General features: G+C 57.0%; 6 protein-coding genes across 6 annotated transcripts; 3 read left to right on the top strand and 3 right to left on the bottom strand.

Annotated features, from left to right (window-relative positions):
- Window positions 1-2831: 2831 nt before the first annotated feature.
- On the bottom strand, window positions 2832-4725 carry INS49_002698 (uncharacterized protein; the record flags this gene model as incomplete). Its single annotated transcript, XM_043163503.1, has 5 exons — window positions 2832-2908; window positions 2971-3789; window positions 3849-4258; window positions 4311-4565; window positions 4625-4725. 5 exons carry the CDS (start codon window positions 4723-4725, stop codon window positions 2832-2834), a joined length of 1662 nt encoding a protein of 553 aa, XP_043032009.1.
- Window positions 4726-9041: 4316 nt separating this feature from the next.
- Window positions 9042-12839, top strand: INS49_002697 (uncharacterized protein; the record flags this gene model as incomplete). Its single annotated transcript, XM_043163502.1, has 4 exons — window positions 9042-9044; window positions 9119-12021; window positions 12089-12429; window positions 12502-12839. The coding sequence occupies 4 exons, from the start codon at window positions 9042-9044 to the stop codon at window positions 12837-12839; spliced, it is 3585 nt and encodes a 1194-aa protein (XP_043032008.1).
- A 535-nt stretch (window positions 12840-13374) lies between these two features.
- INS49_002696 (uncharacterized protein) lies at window positions 13375-14898 on the bottom strand (the record flags this gene model as incomplete). Its single annotated transcript, XM_043163501.1, has 1 exon — window positions 13375-14898. The coding sequence occupies one exon, from the start codon at window positions 14896-14898 to the stop codon at window positions 13375-13377; it is 1524 nt and encodes a 507-aa protein (XP_043032007.1).
- Window positions 14899-16027: 1129 nt separating this feature from the next.
- On the top strand, window positions 16028-19280 carry INS49_002695 (uncharacterized protein; the record flags this gene model as incomplete). The annotated part of the gene is made up of 6 exons (XM_043163500.1): window positions 16028-16059; window positions 16115-16170; window positions 16231-16250; window positions 16604-18101; window positions 18192-18829; window positions 18951-19280. The coding sequence occupies 6 exons, from the start codon at window positions 16028-16030 to the stop codon at window positions 19278-19280; spliced, it is 2574 nt and encodes an 857-aa protein (XP_043032006.1).
- A 523-nt stretch (window positions 19281-19803) lies between these two features.
- On the top strand, window positions 19804-21447 carry INS49_002694 (uncharacterized protein; the record flags this gene model as incomplete). The annotated part of the gene is made up of 1 exon (XM_043163499.1): window positions 19804-21447. One exon carries the CDS (start codon window positions 19804-19806, stop codon window positions 21445-21447), a length of 1644 nt encoding a protein of 547 aa, XP_043032005.1.
- Window positions 21448-21547: 100 nt separating this feature from the next.
- INS49_002693 (uncharacterized protein) lies at window positions 21548-22498 on the bottom strand (the record flags this gene model as incomplete). Its single annotated transcript, XM_043163498.1, has 1 exon — window positions 21548-22498. One exon carries the CDS (start codon window positions 22496-22498, stop codon window positions 21548-21550), a length of 951 nt encoding a protein of 316 aa, XP_043032004.1.
- Between the last annotated feature and the right edge of the window lie 346 nt (window positions 22499-22844).

Genomic DNA, 22844 nt, shown 5'->3' with positions numbered 1-22844 from the left:
TGTCCAGGTAAGGTGGTTGGCCAGGCTTGTGTTGGCTGGACGGAAACAAATGTAACGGATGGCGACGTTTGGTTAGCCTGTTCCTGGAACCCGTTGTCGATGCTGCTGATGATGTGTCACTACTGCTGGGGATGCGGGAGTGAAAGCTTGCTGTCCTGTCCTGAACTCTCTGTCTCTTTTGGTTTTGCTCCCAGCTATTGCGGTTGGCTGGCAGCTCACCCCCGACTGCCTCGGAGGACAATCACCCTAAGATTGCGGAGCAGTTGTGGTCGAGCTACCGTTACATTGCCCCAGGACCCTGGGCACATTGGACCCAGGCACGGTAGCCCTATTCTGTCTGGTCTAGACTACATGCGTATCCTCCACCCCCCAATTCTGGACGTTGATCTTCAGAATAAACCTTCCGCGTATCGATCATTCACAGGACAATACACACACTCCGTGCAGTTTGCTGTGACCTGGCAGTTCTCTCTGCCGGCCAGATAGATGAGCGCCCCGTCTCAGGTTCAGTCAAAGCCCGAACAGGCTCACAGCGACCCGGGCGCACAGACTAACCAGCTGTGACCCTGACAGCTGAGAATCTGGGGTTGGCCAAACTCAATTTCCCATCCGTATTTTAAGACGCGGCATCTCCTTTTGTGTTAATATTGCAATCTATTGCTGCCTGTCATGTTCGGCTCCGGCTCCAACGCCGACGCCGACGGGCCTCACTGACACCATTTCTTGGTCGGGTCGATCTCATCCCACAAGTCTTGGCCTCATTCATGACCGTGAAGGTTGTATTCGCCGCCTTCTCCTCCGTCTCTGAGAGCACAAGTTAGTTGCTCGATCCAACTCACACCACGGCTATATCAAGACAAGTCACAACAACAACAAGGTCACGCAATAAGTAACAGAGGTGCCTCACGCATGCGCCCTTATATGTACCTTTCCCTCCACCAGGGAAGAACGAAACCCCGAACAAGCAACTCTTGCCAACCATCCACCATTCTTGTCGTCCCGTGGCCTCCTCACCTTGCCCAGCCAGCGAGACCTTCCAGAACGTCGAGCTTAACTCTGCATCATCCCCGTGCCCCCAGGACCTCCCAGGGGGGGAGCACAAAGACCACACATGCCCCTCCTCGCTCTCAGCGAGGAAGCTTCAAATGCTCGACGCTCCTGCAGCAGATCGCACTTGGCCCGCGTGGATCACGCCTTGACGAGGCCGCACGCTGGCCTCGGCCTGCTGGGCGGGATACACGGTGCTCGTGCACGCGTGTGAGGAGCGTCTTGTGTTTTTTTCTCAAATACGCCCGCTATGTTGTAGCGTTTACGGGCCGAACTGGGCGTGCTGTTTCACGGCACTGGTGCAGATTGCTGAGACGAGGAGAGACATTTTTTTCGCAGAGGTATTTGTTCGACATGTGAGTCTGGGGTTAGTAAGACTAGGTAGGTAAGTACTGTCGCCCGAGTCGCCTCCTCTGGGCTGCGTCTCGACTGGGCGAGACTACTCGTCTCGCCCGCTCTTGGCATCTTGGGCCCCGGAACCAGCGTCCCTCCCGCCGAGGAAGTAACAGAGAGACAGTCAGGGTCTGGTCTGGGGGCAGTACGCATTGTATATGGTGGTCGACCAGGCCGATCCCAGGAACTGAGTACCTAAGCCGCAGGGGATGAAGAGGACACAGCTATTTCTCTCACAAACTTCCTCGATCTCATCTGTGTGAGAGCCATTTTTCATCCCGAGATACCTTCCAGGCGTTTCCTTCCGTACTTGGTGTTGTGTAGTGGAGTCTAGGCATTGTGTGGGCGCTGGCAGGCATAACCCCATCATCTCGGCCGAACCCTCGACGCCCCTTCGGCCCAAAGCAGGACAGCAGCCCGGAAACCAGCTACCTACAAAAGATATGATGGGTGGTCGTTGCCTATGCGATGATGATGATGAGGTCAGCAAACGACCGGGGTCGGGTCCGATCTGGAACGGCTCTCGTCTGACGAGGAGGCCCAGGGAGGACAGCCGCCCGGGGTGATTGGGGGCCGTGCCCACCAAGCACAGTAGGTACCCCTACCCTACCTTTCCACTCCCGGGTGTTCTCTCACAGGACAAGCAAATGATCTCCAGGGAGGGGCGCCGAAGGCAGAAAGGGCGCAGATCCAGAGTCTCAAGCCGTGTTTTGGGGGCCTGGCTTTTCTCGCTGGGCGGCAAGCACACAGGGGAGGAGGGGGAGGAAGCTGCGTCCCGCTCCGCCCGTTAGGAACTACTGTGCCTTCTTTCTTCCGCCCTCCGGCCCCTTCTGCCCTACTCGCTTTTCACTACGCTCCTTCAGAGCAGCGGGTGATTGACAAATCTCGCTGTAACTTGACTCAGGCCAGACCAGATTTGTGCCGGCTCTTCGCTTTTCCTGTAGATCATGGAGATAAAAAAAATAGAGGATGTGATTGACAGGAAGAACATTATGGACAAGAGATCCCCTCGACCTTGAAATCCAGGAAAATCAACTCGCAGATCTCCCCTTCCCCCAGCTGGGTCGAGAGACCGTGATATTTTTGACAGTCTGGCAGTGCCCACCAGTTTAAGATCATCTACTCGGCCCCACACTCCAGTTCCATTCCGGGGTGCGTGTTGATGCACCACAAATGCTGCCTGTGCCTGTGGCCATGCGGCTCCCCCCAATAGTCCTCCCAGACGGCCGGCCCATTCCTCTGGTTTTCGCCGTCTCGGCCCTTGAGTGCAATCCCCGGTTTCATCCAGCCATGCGTCGTGGTATATTGCTTGGGAATGTGTGGATTGTGGCGACACCCCCCATAGACTTAGTTTAGTATTTAGAAAAAAAAACAAGAAAAAAGGTTTCCACCTAGAAGTGCTCCTTCCAGAAACGGAAGTCAACCTCCCTAACCGTGGCGGCCTTGCATGCCTTCTTGATATCGCGAGCTGAAAATGTTGTCAGTACAGAGGTCACAGTGAGTACCAAAATGGGGTCGGGATAAACTCACCAGCTGCAGAGGGACCGCAGAAGTACACACCGACGGTCGTCCTCATGCTGCCCTCGAGACCATTCAGGTACGAGCGGTCCAAGATTCCGTCCCTCATCGTGGTGAAGAGCCTGCAGAAGTCGGGCCGACCAAAGTTGGTGCGGGACTTGAGCTCGGTGAGAGGATCCACCTCGGCACCGACCGAGTTCAGCACGATGTTGTTCATGGTGTCCTGGTCCAGCTTCTGTGTCAGGTAGGTGTGGATCTTGAGGAACTCGACGCCGGAGCTGCCGGGGATGCGGGCCGCCTCGGTACTCTGCTGCTCGAGCGACGACAGGAGCGTCTGGAACCACTCGAACGAGTTGGTGTCCTTGCAGATCCACAAGAACTCGACTCGGCGAAGACGGGTTGGCGGGTTCGGGCTGTTGCGCAAGTGCCAAATGTTCTTGAGGATGGCCGCCCAAGGAGTCACGCCGATACCTGTTCCCACCAGCACAGCGATTTCGTTCTCGAACACGTCCTCCGCCGGTGCGCCGTAGGGTCCGTCGATCCGGAGAGCCGGCATCTGCTGACCGTTCTGCAGCGCCACCTCGTACATGCCCATCGGGTCGACGCCCTCGTACAGCTTGGCCTGCGCGCCTCCGGCGCCGACAGCGTCACCGAGCGATCGAGTGAAGTCACCAACCTGACGGACGTGGACAGAGACGTAGGGGTCGTAAGGGCACGAGGTAATGGTGAACGGGTGCCACTGGTACTTGGAGACGGAAGGCAGCTGCAGGAACAGCCACTGACCAGCCTTGTACTTGAACGAGGGCTTCGAGAACTGGATCTCGACGACATCTAGTGAGGTGTTAGCGCAAGGTTTTTGCATTTGAATGACACTAGTCGTAGGGACTTACCGTAAGGGTGGCGGACAACACGAGTGATCTTGGTTGAACGGCGGGCCCTGATCTCACGGTAAAGCCGCTCCGTCAAATAAATTCCACCGCCAAAGAGCTCCCATCTCCAGCCCTGGTAACCAATGCAGTGAGTCCAGAAGATATCCCCGGCGAATGGCGAGAACCCGTTGGCCGAGTCACGCACGAAACAGCCGACTGCGTGCGTGTACAGTCCAAGCATGAAAGGGATGAACAGGTGGTGGGTGTACCAGAAGGTCTCGAACGACTGCTGGCGAATTCTGTGGTGCGCAGTCGTGTACATGAGAAGCATGCAGAGAAGCATGATGTGGCCAGTGATACCGCCAGGTTGAGCGTAGTGGATCTGCAGCGCGAGGACCGGTCGGATTTGCGTTCGCTCGACGTTGAAGAAGCTAGGAGACGAATGAGCGCATGCTTGCGGAGGCCGTCAGGGTAAAGACTTACTTGACGTAATGAGCAGTGACATGGGCAACGGTGAAGAAGAGCATCGCATAAGCGACCTGACGATGGAACCAAAGGTTCTCGTCCAGAGGCAAGAACCTGATCTTGGGCCGAAGCCATCTCACCAGTGTCCGACATACTGGGAGCAAAATGAACAACCCATCGAAACTCAACACGAGACCGGCACCACGCGAAATCCAGACGGAGAACTCGAGCCCATTGAGGCCCGCGAGCCTAGGGTCGGACGCTTGTTTGTACCTGCCTTTCGGTCAGCATCCAGATCACATCCGTGAGCGGGAAGGGAATGAGAGCCATACCATCCAAATCCGAAGAGGAAAAAATGGATGCCCCAAAATATGAAGTAGAAGGACAGTTTCGGAACAGTAAACTGCTTCTTGACCAGCGTGCCGTAGCCCATCTTGAATGCCGTCGAGGTTCCTCCCTCTTCTTTCCCCAACAAAGCGAATTACTTAGTCGACCGGCGACGTATGGGCGGCTCGTTGTCACTTTGGTTGGTGATGACCTCGAAAACGTGTGCGTGTCGTGGCGAGAATTCCAAGCGAGTCGACCCTGAATCCACCTTTCCCTTATTACAATAATCTATACCGGACAAGAGACTCGAACAGACAAGTCGGCTCGATGATGATGATGAATTAAAGAGCGATCTGAGCCAGCAGCGACTGAAAGGAAAGAATGCCAAGGGAAAAAAGGCTCGTGGTAAATGGACAGTACTTTAGCCTGGTGCCGTCGAAGGGGGAGGAGGGAGGTTAAAGGCTGCCGAGACTTTGATAGTGGGCGGAGGGGGTAGTCATAAAGGCCCGAGGGCGAAACACCACGTCCTGTGTGGACCGGGTGACCAATGAGAGCAGTCTAGTCCCAATCCAGAGAGAGCACAGAAACGGCCTATCCCTCTAGATCAGACTCTGGTAGTCTCAATGACCCTGAAATCCAGTGTTCGGATGTCAGTTCGTCCATGAAACGTCTAATCCACTTGCGGATTCCAGCCCTCTTTTGGTCCCATAGATCGAGTCAACGGTAGCAAAGTCGCCCGCCACTGCCGGGTTGACGAGGGTTTTGGGACGAGGTCAGGGCAGAGGCCAGGGCCAAGCCGCAGTCTGGGAGGTGTCCCTGCCGAGGAGGTAGATCAGACGTTGGAAAGGGTTTCGCTTAGGAAAAGGCCCGTGTCAGATGGGACCAAAGACTGGTGCTGTCAGATTGGCAGAGCAATGCGACACACTAGTAGTGGAAGAGTTGAGACGAGCCGTGTTAGAGATGACGAGAACCGGGGGTGCAGCGAGGCTGATCTGGTGTTTCGGCCCGGACCAGGATCCGATGGCACGTAACTCGAGCAGCGGCAGTGATGCGTTGAGGGGGCGTTCAATTGGGGTTATCTGTCAGCAGGCGAATGCAGTCCTTTTCATCATGGTATCGTCGAGGTCGTTGTAAAATGCATCGAGAGAAGTTCACGTTCAGGCTCAGGAGGAGAGAGCGAGATGTTTTCCACCTCCACGGTCGAATCAAGGAGGTCTGGGGTCTGGGCATCGGGCCGCCTAAGAATAGCCACTTGTGCGACCTGCAGAGGTGTGACCACCACGAAGCCGGCGCTTAGGATGGAGAAGTGAGAGGCAAGATTGAGAGCTGCAGGGCCGCCGGGGACAGCTGGGATTCGCCAGAGAGACTGTTGGGACGACTTGACGGCGAGCGCTAAACCCAACCCAGGCGGCCCTCGACCGAGCCTCAACCCAATCAGCACGGCGAGCTTCTCATCACGACAGGGGGCCCATGCGACCCCGTGCCGTGGTGCGGCTTGTGCCCACGGATCAGGGGAGTCCCACATCTTGCACGACGGGGCGTTAGATACTTTGTACCTGAGTGTTAGGCCGGGCTGCCCGGTTCCAACCGCCAGAAACCTTAGTCAAACCTCACCTCCCACGAGCATTCTTCAACAGCCCGCTGTTGGCTGGTAGAGATCTGTGGGTGCTTGGCCGCCCCATCGTCATCGAAACCGGTGCGCAGAAATCGTCGGGAGATACTAGGCTCCAGATCTCGCGACTGTGGTGCAAGTGTAGATCAAATGGTCCTTGCACCGGCCGGGAAGGGCCAGGCAGCACGAGCACTGATGATGGGCAGCGATCGTCGAATGTGTCTGAAATCCGCCGTGTGTGAGGACAGCAACCAAGCAAATCATCCGCCCGCCAAGCAGGCTTGGGAGTGAGGTTGGCCCTCCTGGAGTGGCATCATCAGTATGGCCACATTGTACACAGATCATTCGATTATCATATAAGCCTTGGATCGTCTCCCTCGGATGGAAGAAGGGCCCTCTGCATTCCTCCACCCCTCAGTCGAATCTGTCGAGTTGATACAGGGGTGGTACTCGGAAAGGGTGTGTCCAGCGCAGCATTTGACGGTAGGGTCCCGGCTCGCCCGCCAGAATTTAAGCGTATTTGGAGCCTCAACGCTCCTGCGCAGCGCCATGTCATGCATGCGAGTTTCAAACGGCTGGAGACAACCCCCCTGGCTGCCTGGCTGGGGTAGCCGGCGGGCTGAACGAGCGAGCCATGGTAGAGCACAAACTACAACTTCTCGACGCTAGATGACAAAGTGCCATCCTGCCATTCGTCTGTTGATGGGCGCATGGTTGGGACGCCGCCACCCGCCTTTCCGAGGGGGACAGGAGGAGCGGGTAAAATCGATATCAGACAGGAAGTGCTACAACCCCCCTGCTTGAAATTGCGTGGCGGTGACAGATTTTCGGGGGCAGCAACACTATACTTGCTCGGAAGTAGATGTTCCTGCGAGTGGGGACTAAGATCATCGAGCTCAAGCTCAAGGTCGAAGGCTCTGGCTGGTGTTGGGGGTGCGTCACCTGGGTGCTGTCTGGCTCATAAACATATGGGCCTTTAGAGTTGAGTTTCGAATCGCTGCGAGGAGTAGCGTTACATCAGCCTTGCCCTAAGCTCATGTCCTCGAGTATATATACTGGAACGATTTCCCAGACTAGTCCCAGGTTATGTGGGACAAAGGCGATTTTTTGCATGATGGGCATTTCAGACGTGCCTCCGAATTGTGGAAGATGTGGGCACCGTGGGTGCCAGATAGCGACGATGAAGCACATTGCAGATGGTAGTGCTGGTGTCATCCAACAGTTGAGACTTCGCCTTCGTGGCGTCTCCTGTTGCTTGCACTGAGAATACATTAGGCGTCCCGCGGAAAATGTCCGAGCTGGATCATTCGCAGGCTGATTGTGGTCGTGCTTGTGGCTGCCCCCACTTGCCTGACATCACAACAGGCCGGAGGACGCTTGCGATCGAGGTTGATATCCCTCCGATATTCCATGCAGCTTTATGCCAAAGGAGCGTATAAATAGGACGATATATTATCGACACTTCAATGATTGTTGCTAAGTGACAGACGAGTTGGTGCGGGCCAGATGTCGTCCCAGGAGGGCAGTCCTTTGCGTCTGGGACACGCTGGAGACATGAAGCTTAATTATTTAAGCTTCACGACGGCCGGGGATCTAGCCGGTGACGTCGGACGGGACCCATCTCCAACGGGAGGCATCCGTGCTGCTGACCAGACTACAGTGCCTCGCAGGACGACCGAGTTTTCATCGGCCAGAACGAGTATTTGCCGTGAGCACAGTTCCGTGTTCCTTCCATTGGCATAGCTAATCCGGCGTGATCGCGGTCGTCGTGGGTTCATTTGCGCTCGCTGACTTGCCCAGGCACTGCTCACATAGTCGGTCCGCCTAGTACGGAGGGGCGACGGATTCAACCAGTACGTCTGCCCAAGGGCGGCTGCCAGAACCTCTCGGGAAGTGATTGTAAAAGTCGTCGACTTGACCATTTGGGTTCGTAGCGTGCGTGCAGCGCGCGGCGAGAAGAGGCCCAACGGCATGACGAACGGCCGTGGCGTCGAGTCTCTGCATGAGGCATTATTCATGGACGTCCAGGCAGGCTTGAACGTGGCCGCGGCCCCTCTGTGAGCATGGTGAGCTGGCCGTCAGCATTGAGGCAAAATCCTTGCGCGGCCGAGTGAGGCGCAGTGACTGGTGGTGACTGTGCTTGTCCATGACCTGCTTTTTTTGCCGTGGTTGGGCTTGGGCTTGGTCTTGGGCAGGCAGGCAGTTACGTCAGCGGATCCGCCCACTCATATCGCGTGCATACTGGCGTACAGTCCGACAGCGTAGCTGGAGTGGCCATTTGATTGCGGTAGAGCCTGAGGTGGAGGGCGTCCCTTTTTAGCAAAGTACACTTGGCCATGACTGGAGGCAGGGCGCGGAGCTTCGTCACTGCATACCGTCGGGCTGTTCTGCCAAGCAACCTGATTTCCTCTCCGTGGTAGGCTGTAGGCTGCACCGGCAATCCTCCTTACCGTTGGCACGGGCTACCTGTGTGCAGCAGCTGTTAGTCCGTATTGCGAAACTCGAAACATCTTTCCCGTCCGCCATCCCCCGTCTACGCGGCAATCCCCCACTACGAAATCCCTCGCGACGCCGATCAACCCGACGACGACGACGACGATAAACCACCTCCCTCACCTCCCGAATTGTGCGCCTTGCCTGGCCATCGTCGACCTGGCATCCTCGCAGGCGCAGATCACAATAGACCCATCGCTGCGCGGGCTCGCCTGCCCCTATGTTCGCCCCTGAGTCGTCCCTCACACACCACAGCACATCACCACTCTGTCCACCGCCACATCGTCACGGTCCCTTCCACATCTTAGTCGCCCGCCATGGTAAGAGTCGCCCGAGCGCACTGTCGCTGTTCGCCCACGATGCGCACCCGGTCTTGCTCACACTCACATCGCAGGGTATTACCAACCGCCGAAAGGATAAGGGGGCCAAGCAGGGCGGAGCCGTCGCAGCCGGCGGCGGCCATGCCGGCGCAGGAGGAGCGAAGCCAAAGAAGGCCACCTTCGAGACAACCAAGAAGAAGGAGATCGGCGTATCAGACCTCACACTGCTCAGCAAGGTCTCCAACGAGGCTATCAACGAGAACTTGAAGAAGAGATTCGAGGGTGCCGAGATCTACACATACATCGGCCATGTGCTGGTTTCCGTCAACCCCTTCCGCGACCTCGGCATCTATACCGACCAGGTCCTCGAGAGCTACAAGGGCAAGAACCGTCTCGAGGTGCCCCCACACGTCTTCGCCATCGCCGAGTCTGCATACTACAACCTCAAGGCATACCATGACAACCAGTGCGTCATCATCTCGGGCGAGTCCGGTGCCGGCAAGACAGAGGCCGCGAAGCGCATCATGCAGTACATCGCGAACGTGTCGGGAGGCGAGTCGGGCGACGTCAAGCAGATCAAGGACATGGTGCTGGCAACCAACCCCCTGCTGGAGTCCTTCGGAAATGCCAAAACCCTGCGGAATAACAACTCCTCACGTTTCGGCAAGTACCTGCAGATGCATTTCAACGCCCAGGGCGAGCCCATCGGCGCCGACATCACCAATTACCTGCTCGAGAAATCCCGAGTCGTCGGCCAGATCCAAAACGAGCGGAACTTTCACATTTTCTACCAGTTCGCCAAGGGCGCATCCCAGCACCAGAGGGAGATCTTCGGTGTACAAAAGCCAGAAACATATCTCTACACAAGCAGGTCCAAGTGCCTCGATGTTGACGGAATCGACGATCTGGCCGAGTTCCAAGAAACGCTGAACGCAATGAACCTGATCGGCCTGTCCCAAGGGGAGCAAGACAACATCTTCAGGATGCTGTCTGCGATCTTGTGGACTGGCAACCTGGTTTTCAAGGAAGACGACGATGGTTATGCGGCCGTGTCTGACTCGTCCGTCGTCGACTTCTTAGCATACCTGCTCGAGGTCGACCCCCAATCACTCATCAAGGCCATCACCATTCGTGTCTTGACGCCGAGAAACGGCGAGGTCATCGAGTCACCCGCCAACATTGCGCAAGCAACGGCCACCCGTGACGCCCTGGCCAAGGCGATATACTACAACCTGTTCGACTGGATCGTAGAGAGAGTCAACCAGTCGCTGAAGGCCAGGCAGCCAACAACGAACTCAATCGGGATTCTGGATATCTACGGTTTTGAGATTTTCGAGAAGAACAGCTTTGAACAACTCTGCATCAACTATGTCAACGAGAAGCTGCAGCAGATCTTCATCCAGTTGACGCTCAAGGCGGAACAGGAGGAGTACGCCCGGGAGCAGATCAAGTGGACGCCCATCTCTTACTTCGACAACAAGGTTGTGTGTGACTTGATCGAGCAGGTCCGCCCGGTGGGCATTTTCTCCGCCATGAAAGACGCCACCAAGACTGCGCACGCCGATCCGGCTGCTTGTGATCGGACCTTCATGCAGAGCATCAACGGCATGTCGAATGCCCATCTGACGCCGCGTCAAGGCAGCTTCATCATTAGGCATTATGCTGGTGATGTGAGCTACACGGTCGATGGCATTACGGACAAGTGCAAGGATCAGCTGCTCAAGGGAGTCCAGAACCTCTTCCAGATCAGTCAAAACAAGTTCATCCACACGCTCTTCCCGCACCAAGTCGACACCGATAACAGGAAACAACCGCCATCTGCCGGTGACAGGATTCGAACTTCGGCAAATGCCCTTGTCGAAACGCTCATGAAGTGCCAGCCATCCTACATCCGAACCATCAAGCCGAACGAGAACAAATCTCCGACCGAGTACAATGTGCCAAACGTGCTCCATCAGATCAAGTACCTAGGTCTTCAAGAGAACGTGAGAATCCGTCGGGCTGGTTTCGCATACCGTCAGTCTTTCGAGAAGTTTGTTGATCGGTTCTTCCTGCTGTCCCCTGCAACATCATATGCAGGAGAGTACACGTGGACTGGTTCGTACGATGCGGCTGTGAAGCAAATCCTGAAGGACACCAGTATCCCGCAGGAAGAGTGGCAGCTTGGTGTAACAAAGGCTTTCGTCAAGTCTCCGGAGACTCTGTTTGCTCTGGAACATATGAGGGATCGGTACTGGCACAACATGGCAACTCGCATTCAGCGAATGTGGCGAGCATACCTCGCATACAGGGCTGAGTCGGCCACACGTATCCAGCGATTCTGGCGCAAGAAGCGTACGGGCGCTGAGTATTTGCAGCTGAGGGATGACGGGCATCGCGTCCTCCAGGGCCGCAAGGAAAGGCGACGCATGAGTCTACTGGGGTCTCGACGATTCCTGGGTGATTATCTGGGTATCAACGCAACCACCGGGCCTGGAAGCCAAGTGCGCAATGCTATTGGGCTGGGAAGCAATGAGAAAGCGGTTTTCTCGTGCCGCGGTGAACTTTTGGAGGCCAAGTTTGGCCGCTCAAGCAAACCGAGTCCCAGGATCATCATTGTTACGAACAGCAAGTATTACACCGTGTCTCAGATGCTCGCCAACAACCAGGTCCAGATTGTTGTCGAACGAGCGATTCCTTTGGGGGCCATCAAATTCGTCGGCGCCTCAACTGCCCGCGATGACTGGTTCTCGCTCGGAGTTGGGTCACAACAGGAGGCGGACCCACTCATGAACTGTGTCTTCAAGACGGAAATGTTCACTCAAATGCAACGGGTCATGCCGGCTGGCTTCAACTTGAAAATGGGGGAGACAATTGAGTATGCCAAAAAGCCGGGCAAGTTGCAGCAGGTCAAGGTCCTCAAGGACTCCCCCTCGCCGGCGGACTTCTACAAGAGCGGTGCGGTGCACACGCAGCCGGGCGAGCCACCAAACTCAGGGTCAAGACCCATGCCAAAAGCCAAACCGGTGCCGCCGAGGCCCATAACAAAGGGCAAACTCATCAAGCCTGGCGGGCCCAACGGCCGGCCGTCAAGAGCCACAGGAAACCGAACGCCTCAGCCCCGACCCCGGAGCCGGGGCGGCGGCAGCTCCACGAGCGGTGCCCAATCCTACACCAAGGCCCGTTCCGAAACCCATACCTGCTCCCGTCACCATCCCTTCGCATACCCGAAACCAGTCTGCTGCTTCCGCAACTCGTGTACCGCCTCCTCCACCTCCACCTGCCGCACCCCCGGCTAGGGCGAGGATCATGGCCAAGGTCCTGTATGATTTTGCCGGCCAAAGGGAGAACGAATTGACAATCAAAGCGGGCGACATGATCGAGGTTGTCCAGAAGGAGACCAATGGTGAGGCCTTTTTTTTATCTAACCTTCTCGTAGCTCGGTCCTGAAATTGAGCGCATGGCTGACTCTGAACAGGATGGTGGCTAGCAAAGAACGGAGACGGCCAGGCATGGGTGCCGGCAGCCTACGTGGAGGAACAAGCACCAGCACCAGCACCGAGGGCCCCGCCGCCGCCCCCTGTCGCAAACGGCAGGGCCAAGCCGGCCGCGCCCCAGCCCCCGGCCAAGCGACCCGCGGCAGGGCGCAAGCCGGCACCACCACCGCAGCCGCGCGACTCGGGCATGAGTCTCAACGGCGGCTCGGACAGCAGCCGGAGCAACACGCCCACGCCGAGCCTGGCGGGCAGCCTGGCGGACGCACTGCTGGCGAGGAAGAATGCGATGGCCAAGAAGGAGGATGACGACGACTGGTGAGCGCGCTATCAACCAAATGGGAATGAAGAAGCCGTTTCTAGTTGTCCAACGCCGTGGATGAGGGGTTGGTGCGTGATGGGTTTGGTTCGTTTCAGTGCATAGCCCTGGTTTTGCTCTCGCCTCGTAAGGCGAGGATAGAATGGCGATGATGGCAGGGGGCAATCCGCTTTGCCCGCGCTCTTGTTTGTTCGATAGACGGGTGGGCCGGCTAGGTCTGGCCCCGCCCGGTGTTTTGAAGTACCAAGAGGCGCAGTATTGATTGACATGGTATATATTGAAGAAAGATATCACCTAAGCATCCTTCTGATTGTTGGACAAGTGATCTTGGGAGTTGTGTAGGTTTCGCAAACCATGTCTGTAGGCAGTCCTTCCATCAACTACTGATGAGAGTGAGCTCAAGCCCTCTACAAGTCATATTGGCGGCGTGGATCAGACCCCAACTGATTGGAGAGCTACAATTTGCGAGCATCCACAGACAGCGTGTAAAGATGCCTCATATCATTGGATTTGACCAGGCATCTATAATTGGCTCGCTCTATCTATCCTTACCGTAGGCCTTTCTCCTACGGAGTAGCTCGCCAAGGGGCACATCTTCATCGTCATCCTCGACGTCCTCGTCCACGCCAAAGTCGCGCAGACGATCGCCCTCCGAGTTCGTCCATCCCGGCTCGCCATCGAATCCCCGCTCGTAGTAGCCCTGGCCGGGTATCACAGGGACCGCCTTGTCCGGGGTGTCTTCTCCGTCCTCGTCCTCGTCGTCGTCGTAGTAACCACCACTGCCGGCGCTGTCGTCATCGACGTAGTCATACCCGAGGTCCTCGATCTCCTCGTCCTCACCCAGCTCGGCGATGACGCCCGAAGTGCCCCTCCGCCGGCGCAGGTCCATCTCCTGCCGCGCGCGGAAGGCGGCCATCTCCTCCTGCGGGCTCGTCCACCTCTTGTCGACGCGTTCCGCCTCCTGCCGCGCGGCCTCGGACCCGGGCCAGCCCTTGGCGCCGCCCTCGGCCGCTCGGCGTAGCTTCTCCGGGTCGGCGGGCGGCCACATGCCCTCGCGGTCGTTGAAGCCGTTCTCCTCCCACTCCCAGCCCGTGCCCTTGCCCACCTCCTTCGAGACAGTCGGGGCCCCGCCGATGAAGGGGTCGAGCCACGTCAGCACGTTCCTGGTGCCCATGGCCTGCGCCATGTTGGCGAAGAAGCCGATGTCGTACGGAAACTCGACACGCTCGATCTTGACCCTGCCGCCGTCGCCGCCGGACCACCACCCGGCCCTCCTGGACCGCAGCAGCACCGCGTCGTGCCTCTCCTGCTCCCAGCCCTCGATCATGGTCATGTTGAGCGCCCACCCGCGCACGGTGGTGACAAGCAGGATCAGCAGCGCGAACGAGACCAGCCCGCCCACGATGGCCAGCAGCACCAGGTGGACCAGGGCGGGGACGCTGGGCCCCAGGTATGAGGGCAGCGCCGAGTTGTCCCAGAAGATGAGGCGCAGGCGCGGGTACAGCAGCCACCAGAGCAAGTACGCCAGCGCGGCGTTGGTGTAGACCAGGAAGCGCAGGAAGTAGGGGAAGGTCTGCAGGGAGACGCAGTTGTTGGTCCAGGGGCAGTGGTGGTCCATCTTGGGGATGCACGTCTTGCAGAGGCGGCAGTGGTGCGCGCGCAGCGGCTTGGGCGCGTCGCACTTCTTGCACCAGCGCGTCGTCGTCGTCGCCTTGGTGTCTAGCTCGGGCTGGGGCGTGTCGGCTGTTTCGTTCGAAGGTTTCTCGCCGTCTTTGCTCGTCAGTTTTGGTTTATCGGGCTTCTTGGGTGTTTCTGGAGGCGGTGGGAAGTCATAGCGCCCGGGAGGCACGGTGCAGGCCTTGTAGTATGTCAACCACAGGCAAAGGAGGAGGATGTTGAATATGGCCGTCTCCCTCTGCGTCAGTGGGCCGGGCTCGAGGTTCTCTGCCGCGTTGAAAAGCCATTGTGACGTGTAGCCCAGGAAGAAGACCAGAAGACAGACGGCGGGGACGAAGAGGGACTGGTAGTCAGTGGAGGCCGGACCTGTGAGTAGGCCAGCCATGGTTCGTATTCAAAGAGAGGCAGGGCGGGATGGGAGGAGAGCGTTGGGGGCTTGTCAACAGGTCAACATGGCCGTTGTGAACAGGGCCCTCGCTGTCAGATGCCTGGTTTGGGAATGCCCAATCAGTGTTGGACCATTGAGGAGGAATTTGAAGTAAGGTAATGGAAGAGAAAATGAGCATGGCGTGCCCAGTTTGGCGGCTCGTATTAACTCGAGGTCGACATGGTGCAAGCAGGTGGTCCGGTCTGCTTGTCAGCCGTGCATGCATTGTGGTTGGAAATCAGCCTTCCGCGCCGCCCGTTCAGGAGACGCGACGTCAGTTTTTGGCAACTCGAAGACCCCCTGCTTGGAGGCAGGGGCCAACCGCGGCTGACTTGAACGACAAAGGCAATACGTCGAATGACCCCGTATTGATCGGTCAATACATCTACATCATGCACGTATCCAAAGCCTTTATGAAGTGCCTATTGAAAAGAAAACTTGTACGGCCTGATCAAGGTCTAGTCAGGCATTTGTAGTGGTCTTGATATCGGTATCGCATAATGTCCTACAGGAGGTCATTTTACTCTGTAGGTGGTGTGTACAGTACCTATTTTCTTAGGGCGGCTGTCCCACTGAAAGCCCATGAAGGTCAACTTAAACATCAACCTCTGGGGCCCCTGCCGGCTGTCCAGACATTTGGGTTATAAGATAGTCCTTTTAGGTTCAGCAGGGCGTCAGTTTGGCTGCAAAATTGAGATGCCCTCTCGAAAGACAAGACGCCAAATCTGGACAGGAGAGGACCCTGCCGCTCGAGACCTGGGTTCGCTGACGTAACCAGGCGGTGATTGCTCTAATGCGACTTCTGGCAAGTCAGTCTCCAATGTCGAACCCTTCCTGAGACCTGCAAAGCCACCGGCATACCTTCGTTTTGTCGCTGAGCTGGCATTCAAGCTCATTTATGTTACGATTGACATGGCATCAGCTCAGACCTACTTTTGACGCTCATTTGTCTGTCTGTGTTGACCCGTAGAGGCCGGATGTGACGGCCTCAGGATTGCGGCTACCCCTTTCTTTTCCCAGGGTTAGCACCAGAGAAGCTTCCAATTCCTCGTCCCCGAGCACATCTCAAGCGCCAACTAGATGGAACATGGCCGAACCCTCTCAACTTGCGCTTCTATGGTGAGTATCTCAGCGCACTCCAGGTGTAGTACTGGTCCATCTGACAAGAACGCAGCGCCCTCACATCCTTCTTCTACCTTTATGACAACATCGGCCGGCATCCCCTGCTTGGTATGATCTCGTAGCTGTGGCTTGTAGCATCTTGGCATGCCATTCTAACTGGTGTCCCAGAGCGACCTCGAATCTCCGAGGTGCTGATATGTTTGATCTCTGGTCTCGTGACATTGGCTGTCAGCTTTGTCTCCAGGTGGCTGCCGGGGACCAATGGCCGGTTTGGTACACAAATCTATCAAGTGAACAATGGTGTTGCTCCCGGCTGACCAATTGCCTAGATAATGATATCGCCTACTCAAAGATTGGGGCACACGAACAGTCGGGGCATCACAGTAGGCCTCGCAGGTACTTCTGGCCTCTGTTGCTCGTTCTCATCGCCCTCCGTCTGGAATTGTCCCGATGGCTTCAATTTCGCCTCTTATGCAATAAACCGGGCGTCGAGGTCAGTGTGCGATCCATCACCTGCTGGATCCTGGGCTAATCTTCTCAGTGTCTGTTGCCTGTCCTGCTTGCAATCTACGATTCGTTCAACACCAGGAAACGAAGGCCAGAGAAGGATCACGGCGACGATGACTACGACGACATGGGGAACGATGCCTTTGAGGACATAGCATTCTGGTTCATGAACTCAAAAATCGTCCAACTCACAGGAGCTTCACTCCTCAGCTACGGCGCCTTCTCGATACTTCAACCGAGCATGCAGTTGAGTGCCTTCTGCCCAGAGTCGGAGAACAAAACGACCATTCTCGCCCTACAGTACCTGGGGGTCTTCCTTGACGCCGCAATTCTCATCCTCGGCTGGCGGATACTCACTTCGAGCCGTACAACGACGAAAAGACTCAGAAGTCTCAGTGCAATACTGGTATCGTCTTCAGTCCTCATTTCCCTGGTCGTTCTTGTGCCCAGTCTCATAAGTTATCGGCTCAGAGGATACTTCCACTTCGCCGAGATGTACGGTGTGGATTCTCTCTACTTCTTTGACGTCTTCAATGATGCTATGGTCTTCTCATTTCTGTTCATTTCTTTTTCTCTGTTCACATGCCAGGCTTCCCCATTGGCATCGACTGGTATTGTTGCTTTCCTCTGTGGAGCGCAGGCGACTTATGGGAGGTTGAGCTTGCTCGGTACTTACGAGCAGCTCTCTCGATCGGGTATTGTCCTGCCGCTCTACGCCTTATGCTTCGGCTTTGCCATCTTCATATTTCGAAACCAAGTCCGCCTCGTCCTTCACAGCGGGATCCTAGCCTTTCTCCTACTCGCCGCAATCATCGGCATTTCCTTCTATTGCCTCCTAGCGAACAACATTCTGGCTCGACACCCCTTGGATACGCTCATCTACCAATCGAGGACCAGCGCAGATCGCTGGGTGGTACAAGCTTCAACGAGCCAGAGTGTGAGGGTTGCGGTTGACGAATACCGTGAGCGTCACTCGGGTCGCAGTCCGCCTCTCGGCTTCGACGTCTGGTTTGAATACGCCAAAGCGAGAGGTTCCGTGGTCCTTGATCACTTCCAGCAGATTGAGGATGACATTCTGCCGTTCTGGGGCCTCAGTCCCAGCAAGATTCGGGGGGATATCACCCAGCTTGGGACAAACAGAGACATTGGCCTTGTCAGCCTACGGAAGGGTGTCGCCACCCACCAGCCAGCGGTCGACTCGTCCAACGATGCCGTGATGGATGACTTGGTTGGCCTCATCCAACCGTTTGCGCAGCACTTACAAGACATGGATCTGCCCATTAACTTGCTGGACCGTCCAAGGGTGCTCGCGACCTGGTCGGACAGGAACAGGTTTCGAAAAGGCGGGACAGTTAAAAACTTGCTCGCCCCTGGATTGGCCAAGAGGGACGGCGACCAGGCATCTCCTGCCGACGACGGGGCGAAGCAAGAAAGCGGCAAGGATGCACAGGATCTTCAGAACAGATTGAAAGACAGGCAATTCTCGACAGCCTGGGAACACCAGCGGAACTTGGGCCAAGCTTGTCCTCCTGGTTCGTTGTCGAGGTCAGGATTCTATTCAAATAACCGAGACTTCTGCTCTCACTGTGTCGACGTTCACGCGAGAGGGCAGTTTCTTTCAGACTGGAGTTTGGCGCAAGATCTCTGCCACCAGCCAGACATGTTCAACTTGCATGGCTTTTACATGAGCGAACTGCCGCTGAAGCCCTTCAGCGAGCTCGTGCCCATGTTCAGCCGATCGAAGACGGACCGATTCAGCGACATACTCATTCCTTTGAGCAGAGGCGACGACACATACAGCACTGATAGCAAGGAGAAGTCACTTGTGAACAAGGAAGCACGGCTCTTCTGGCGTGGCGATGTCGGTACCGACTTCGGTATGGTGCCGCCTCGGCTGCTTAGCGGTGGCCATCAGGAGCGCCTGAGCCACTTGGCCAACAACGCCACTGCAACGGAGTATGTCACGATGTGTCTTGCCATCCCGGGAGACAAGGAGAAGTTCCGGTACGAGAGGGTACCGCTGACCGAGCTAATCTCTGCGCTAAAGCTTGACGCCGGCATCAGTGACTACTCCACATGCCTGAGCCCCGAGTGTGCCGCAGCGAAGAGGGAATTCGGCTTCAAGGCGAAGGACGAGGACGACAAGGAGAGGATGAACAGCCGGTACATCCTGGTCATGGATAGCGACGAAGGCCCACCGCGGGACTTCTTGAAGATCCTGAGGTCCGAGAGCGTCCCCTTTGTGGCCTCGGTATTCAAGGTACACCCTCCCCTTCTTCGTCTCCCTGGCGAAAGCTCCAACCCCCCCCCCCCCCCGGGGGGGCCCAATGACCACCACCCCACTAAATATTCACCGTGCTGACACAAACTCCGCCCTTCAGGAATGGTACAGCGAACGCCTCATGCCGTGGCTACACTTTGTCCCCGTGGACCTCCGCTTCCACGCGCTGCACAGCACCCTCGCTTACTTCACGGGACTGCAGGGCAAGGGGCTGATCAACGGGCGAGACGTCCCGATGCAGTCGCGCGTCGATAACGCCAAGTGGATCGCGCAGGAGGGCAAGAAGTGGGCGGCCAAGGTTGCCCGCAAGGAGGACGCGGAGGTCTACCTGTTCCGGCTGCTTCTTGAGTGGGGCAGGGTGGTTAATGACAAGCGGGACGAGATGGCATTCGAGTTGGGTGGGAAGGCTGCGAAGGCCATGGGGAAGTAAAGGGACTGGGTTCATGGCTTCGGCGTAAGCCTACGATGAGATATCTTAAGCCGTGGGATAGTAATGGCTGGTCTATGCCACGACTGTGGATTTTGGATTAATTTCGCTCCAGTTACTGGCAGAATAGGCCAGTCACGAAGGTGTTGGAGGGTAGAGGGGATTGCCCTTCGTGTAGCAAAATTGTGGTGACGGCGTTTGGAAATTAGAATGAGCAAGGTATTGTCTTGAGATCATGGAGGCATGGGATGCATTTCACTCGGGCAATGGATGGAGTTCTTGGATGGTTGTACTGAACAGCTCTTGCGGAGAGCTGGGATCGCAGAGGTCTGCCAGGTACCCACTTGGTACATGTGAAAGGCTCTTGCAGGATATAATCGTATTGGATGCCGTGCATAAGAGAGCGTTTCTTACTCGAGGATAGGGTTTTCTTTTTGACTGGCACACCCGGATATGTAGTGTCATTAAAATTAACCAACGTACTTAGACGACCGCAGCCGCCCAATCGATTTACACCACCTCGACCATGTCAACAAACACACTCAGGAAGATGGAGCCAGAACATGTAAGGGACCGAATTCACCGAGATTTCATGAGGGATCATAGCCAGCCATGGAGAAGTTACACATTAGATCTCGTTTTCCCTCCACTGCATCACTCAGACAAGCCACCCTTGCCCTGCCGCGAAACGCCAGAGGAGCTCGAGGTTGCCACCAGGCAGTTCTCAACCGGCATACGGGAGCTGTTTGAAGGCCTGGAATCTCTTCAATTCTACATCGAGTGGCAGAAAAGGAGAACGGAAGGACGCGAGCCGCTGATCCACCCTGACGGCCTGGACCTGACAATCAGGATTCACGGGCAGCCCATCTCAGTCCCCTACGATGAGGAACCCCTCTCGTGCCTGCACCGCGTCTACCACTCGCGCCGCCTCCGCCTGCTCCCAGGCGACCTGGCCGCACTCCCGCGCCTGCAGTGGATCACCGGGCTCACCATAGAACCCGCCATAGAATATGACGACGAGGCCATGACACACTTCGCCGGGGTCCGACCCGTCTCCCCCCTCGCGCCCCTCCAGCTCGCCGCCCGCCTCCCCGCCCTGCGCGAGCTGCGCTGCCCCTGGCTCTGGGAGCGCGGTCCCGCCGCCTTCGCGCCGCACGCCGAGCCGCACATGTGGGACCTCCCCGCGCCGATGGCGCACTATGCGCGCGTGTGGGAGGGCCCGTGGCGCGACTCGCGGCACGAGTTCGGCGACACGGCGTTTCCCGCGCTGGTGGGAGGGCTGCCGGCTGCGCTGAAGAGGGCGCGGCTGTGGTTCTGGCGGGCGGGTGGGCTCCCGGACGACGACCAGGTCGCGCGCATGCCGGACCTGGTTTGCCCGGCTGTGGTGGACCCCGTCTCGGTTGGCCTGCGGGTGCTTGCGGCGCGCCTTGAGGTGTTGGATTTGCGCGCCATGGTGACGCCGGACCTCTTTTCCTCCGCTGGACAGACGCCGTGGTCGAGTATGAAGCGCTTGCGCGTCGAGTTTCACCCCTGCCGGCCTGACGGGGGCTGGTATTTTGTCGGGCCGCGCGGGGAGGATCCGGATCCTGAGGGTTTCGAGATGGGAAGCGAGCATTACCCGCCTGCTTTCAAGACGAAGGAGGATGAGGAGGTCGACGAGGACTATTACGACGACGTGTCTGGCTTTGGCAAGGGCTATGAGCACGATGCCCGTAAACACGACCTTTTCCGCATAGAACCCGTGACAGAGAAGGTCGAACCGCTGCTGGCGGCCTTTGGAGAGGCGCTGAGAAGTATGGCCAGCCTGGAGGGAGCGGAACTGTTTGCTTGGCTCACGTGGCAGCCGTCTGAGGAGAGGGCGCAGGAGTATGGGGGTGATGATTTATACGATGACAACAGGCGAAGCTGGAAGTGGGGGGCCAGATATGTTCCTGCAAAGGATGGTGCGAAGGGACGAGTAGAGTGGCAGGTCGGGGATTGGAGACTACAGGAGAATATCATCACGTTGTTCAAGTCTCTGGGAGGTGACAGTGAAATTGGGGTCATGTGGAAACCATTTGACAAGAAGGACGGGAGAGAGACCTGGGAGGAGGATGAATTGTGGCAGTGGCTAATTCTCAGGCAAACTTGGTCACGCTGTCAACTCTTGGAGCACTCGCACAGTTCATGAATTTGACTTGACTTCGTGCGCATGATGACTTGAGCGATTACTGCAGTTAGATGTCAGCGCAAACAGCTCCGGCATTTCACCAACTACCAAGATCTACTAGCTATTCGGATACAGACAAGAAAGCATGGTCCGTCCAACCCATCCTACGAATTTGAATCTTCGCAGACTCCAGCACCCTCCCCTTGATATTGTCGTCCTCGATATCCTGCCCCATGAAAGCGCCGTGCGTGCTTCGGAAATCATGTTTGCCCAGGACATCCCACATTCCTGAGATCTCGTCCGGCGACAGGGGGATGAAGTTGGGGATGCTCCACATGAAGGCAAACGAGTTCGCGCCCTCTGGCCGGCCCAGGTGGCCCTCGCGCCTGTTACCGACGGCGTCCGTCTCCCAGCTGCCGATGCCTGACGGCGTGGTCAGGAGGGTGTCGGCGACGAGGAGGTGCCTGTCGAAGAGCAGCACCAGGCTGCCGGGGAAGTGGCCGCCCAGCTTGAGGGCGATGGCGCCGGTATCCTTGCCCGAGACCGTGACCTGCTGCTCCGTAGTGCCAGGTTCCAGGAAGATCTGGCGCGAGGGGTCCGTCAGGGCCAGCCACTGCTTGTCCTCGGCGGCGAGGTAGACGCTGCAGTTGAAGGCACGGGCCCACTGGAGGTGGGTGGAGTAGTAATGCGGGTGGGAGATGACGATGGCCTTGAGCCCGCCTAGTTTGTTGATCTCATCGATGGTAGCCGCATCCAGGAGGGTAATGCAGTCCCAGAGGATATTGCCGGCGGGTGTCCTGATGAGGACGCAGCGCTGGCCGATTGCGAACTTTGGGGTGGTGTAGATGAAGGTCAGGCGGTCGTCCTTGTCGTAGCGGCGGAAGACATTCTTGTAGGCCGCGAGGGACGAGACCATGCTGCCCAGCGTGGTGAAGCTCTGGCCCGAGGGCGGGGTGAACTGCCTGGGGTCGTCGCATATGAAGCATCGTGACTGTTGCTGGCGGTCTGCGGTGGGATACTGGGTGCCGCAAGCCGTGCAGATGAGCCAGTCCTTGGTGTCTGGGGAGGCCATCCTGTCTGATATGAACGAATGGGTGGGATGGGAGAGAGAGTGAGGATGAGATCAACTGTACAAATCCAACGACCACTTGATCGTACTGGGCCGGGGTCTAAGTCAATGTTGTTGAGCCACTCTCGTAAGTGGGGGATCTCAAGATGTTACAGTACGATGACAGTTCCTGGCATGCTCTAGACCAGACTACCTAGGTACATGGACATGACGACCGTTTGTTCCGGTCCAGCCGATCAACAGGCAAGGTTGATCAGTCAACCAAGCAGCCAAGCAGCCAAGCTACTGTACTCGTACTCTAGTAGAATAGTAGTAGAATCGATGTCGTCCCGTTGCAGTCAGTGCGGGC

This window comes from Diaporthe citri (assembly GCF_014595645.1).
Source record: "Diaporthe citri strain NFHF-8-4 chromosome Unknown scaffold_1, whole genome shotgun sequence".
NCBI classification, from domain to species: Eukaryota; Fungi; Ascomycota; class Sordariomycetes; order Diaporthales; family Diaporthaceae; genus Diaporthe; species Diaporthe citri.
Note: the sequence above shows the minus strand (reverse complement) of the source record. Positions and strands in the feature narration are given on the sequence as shown.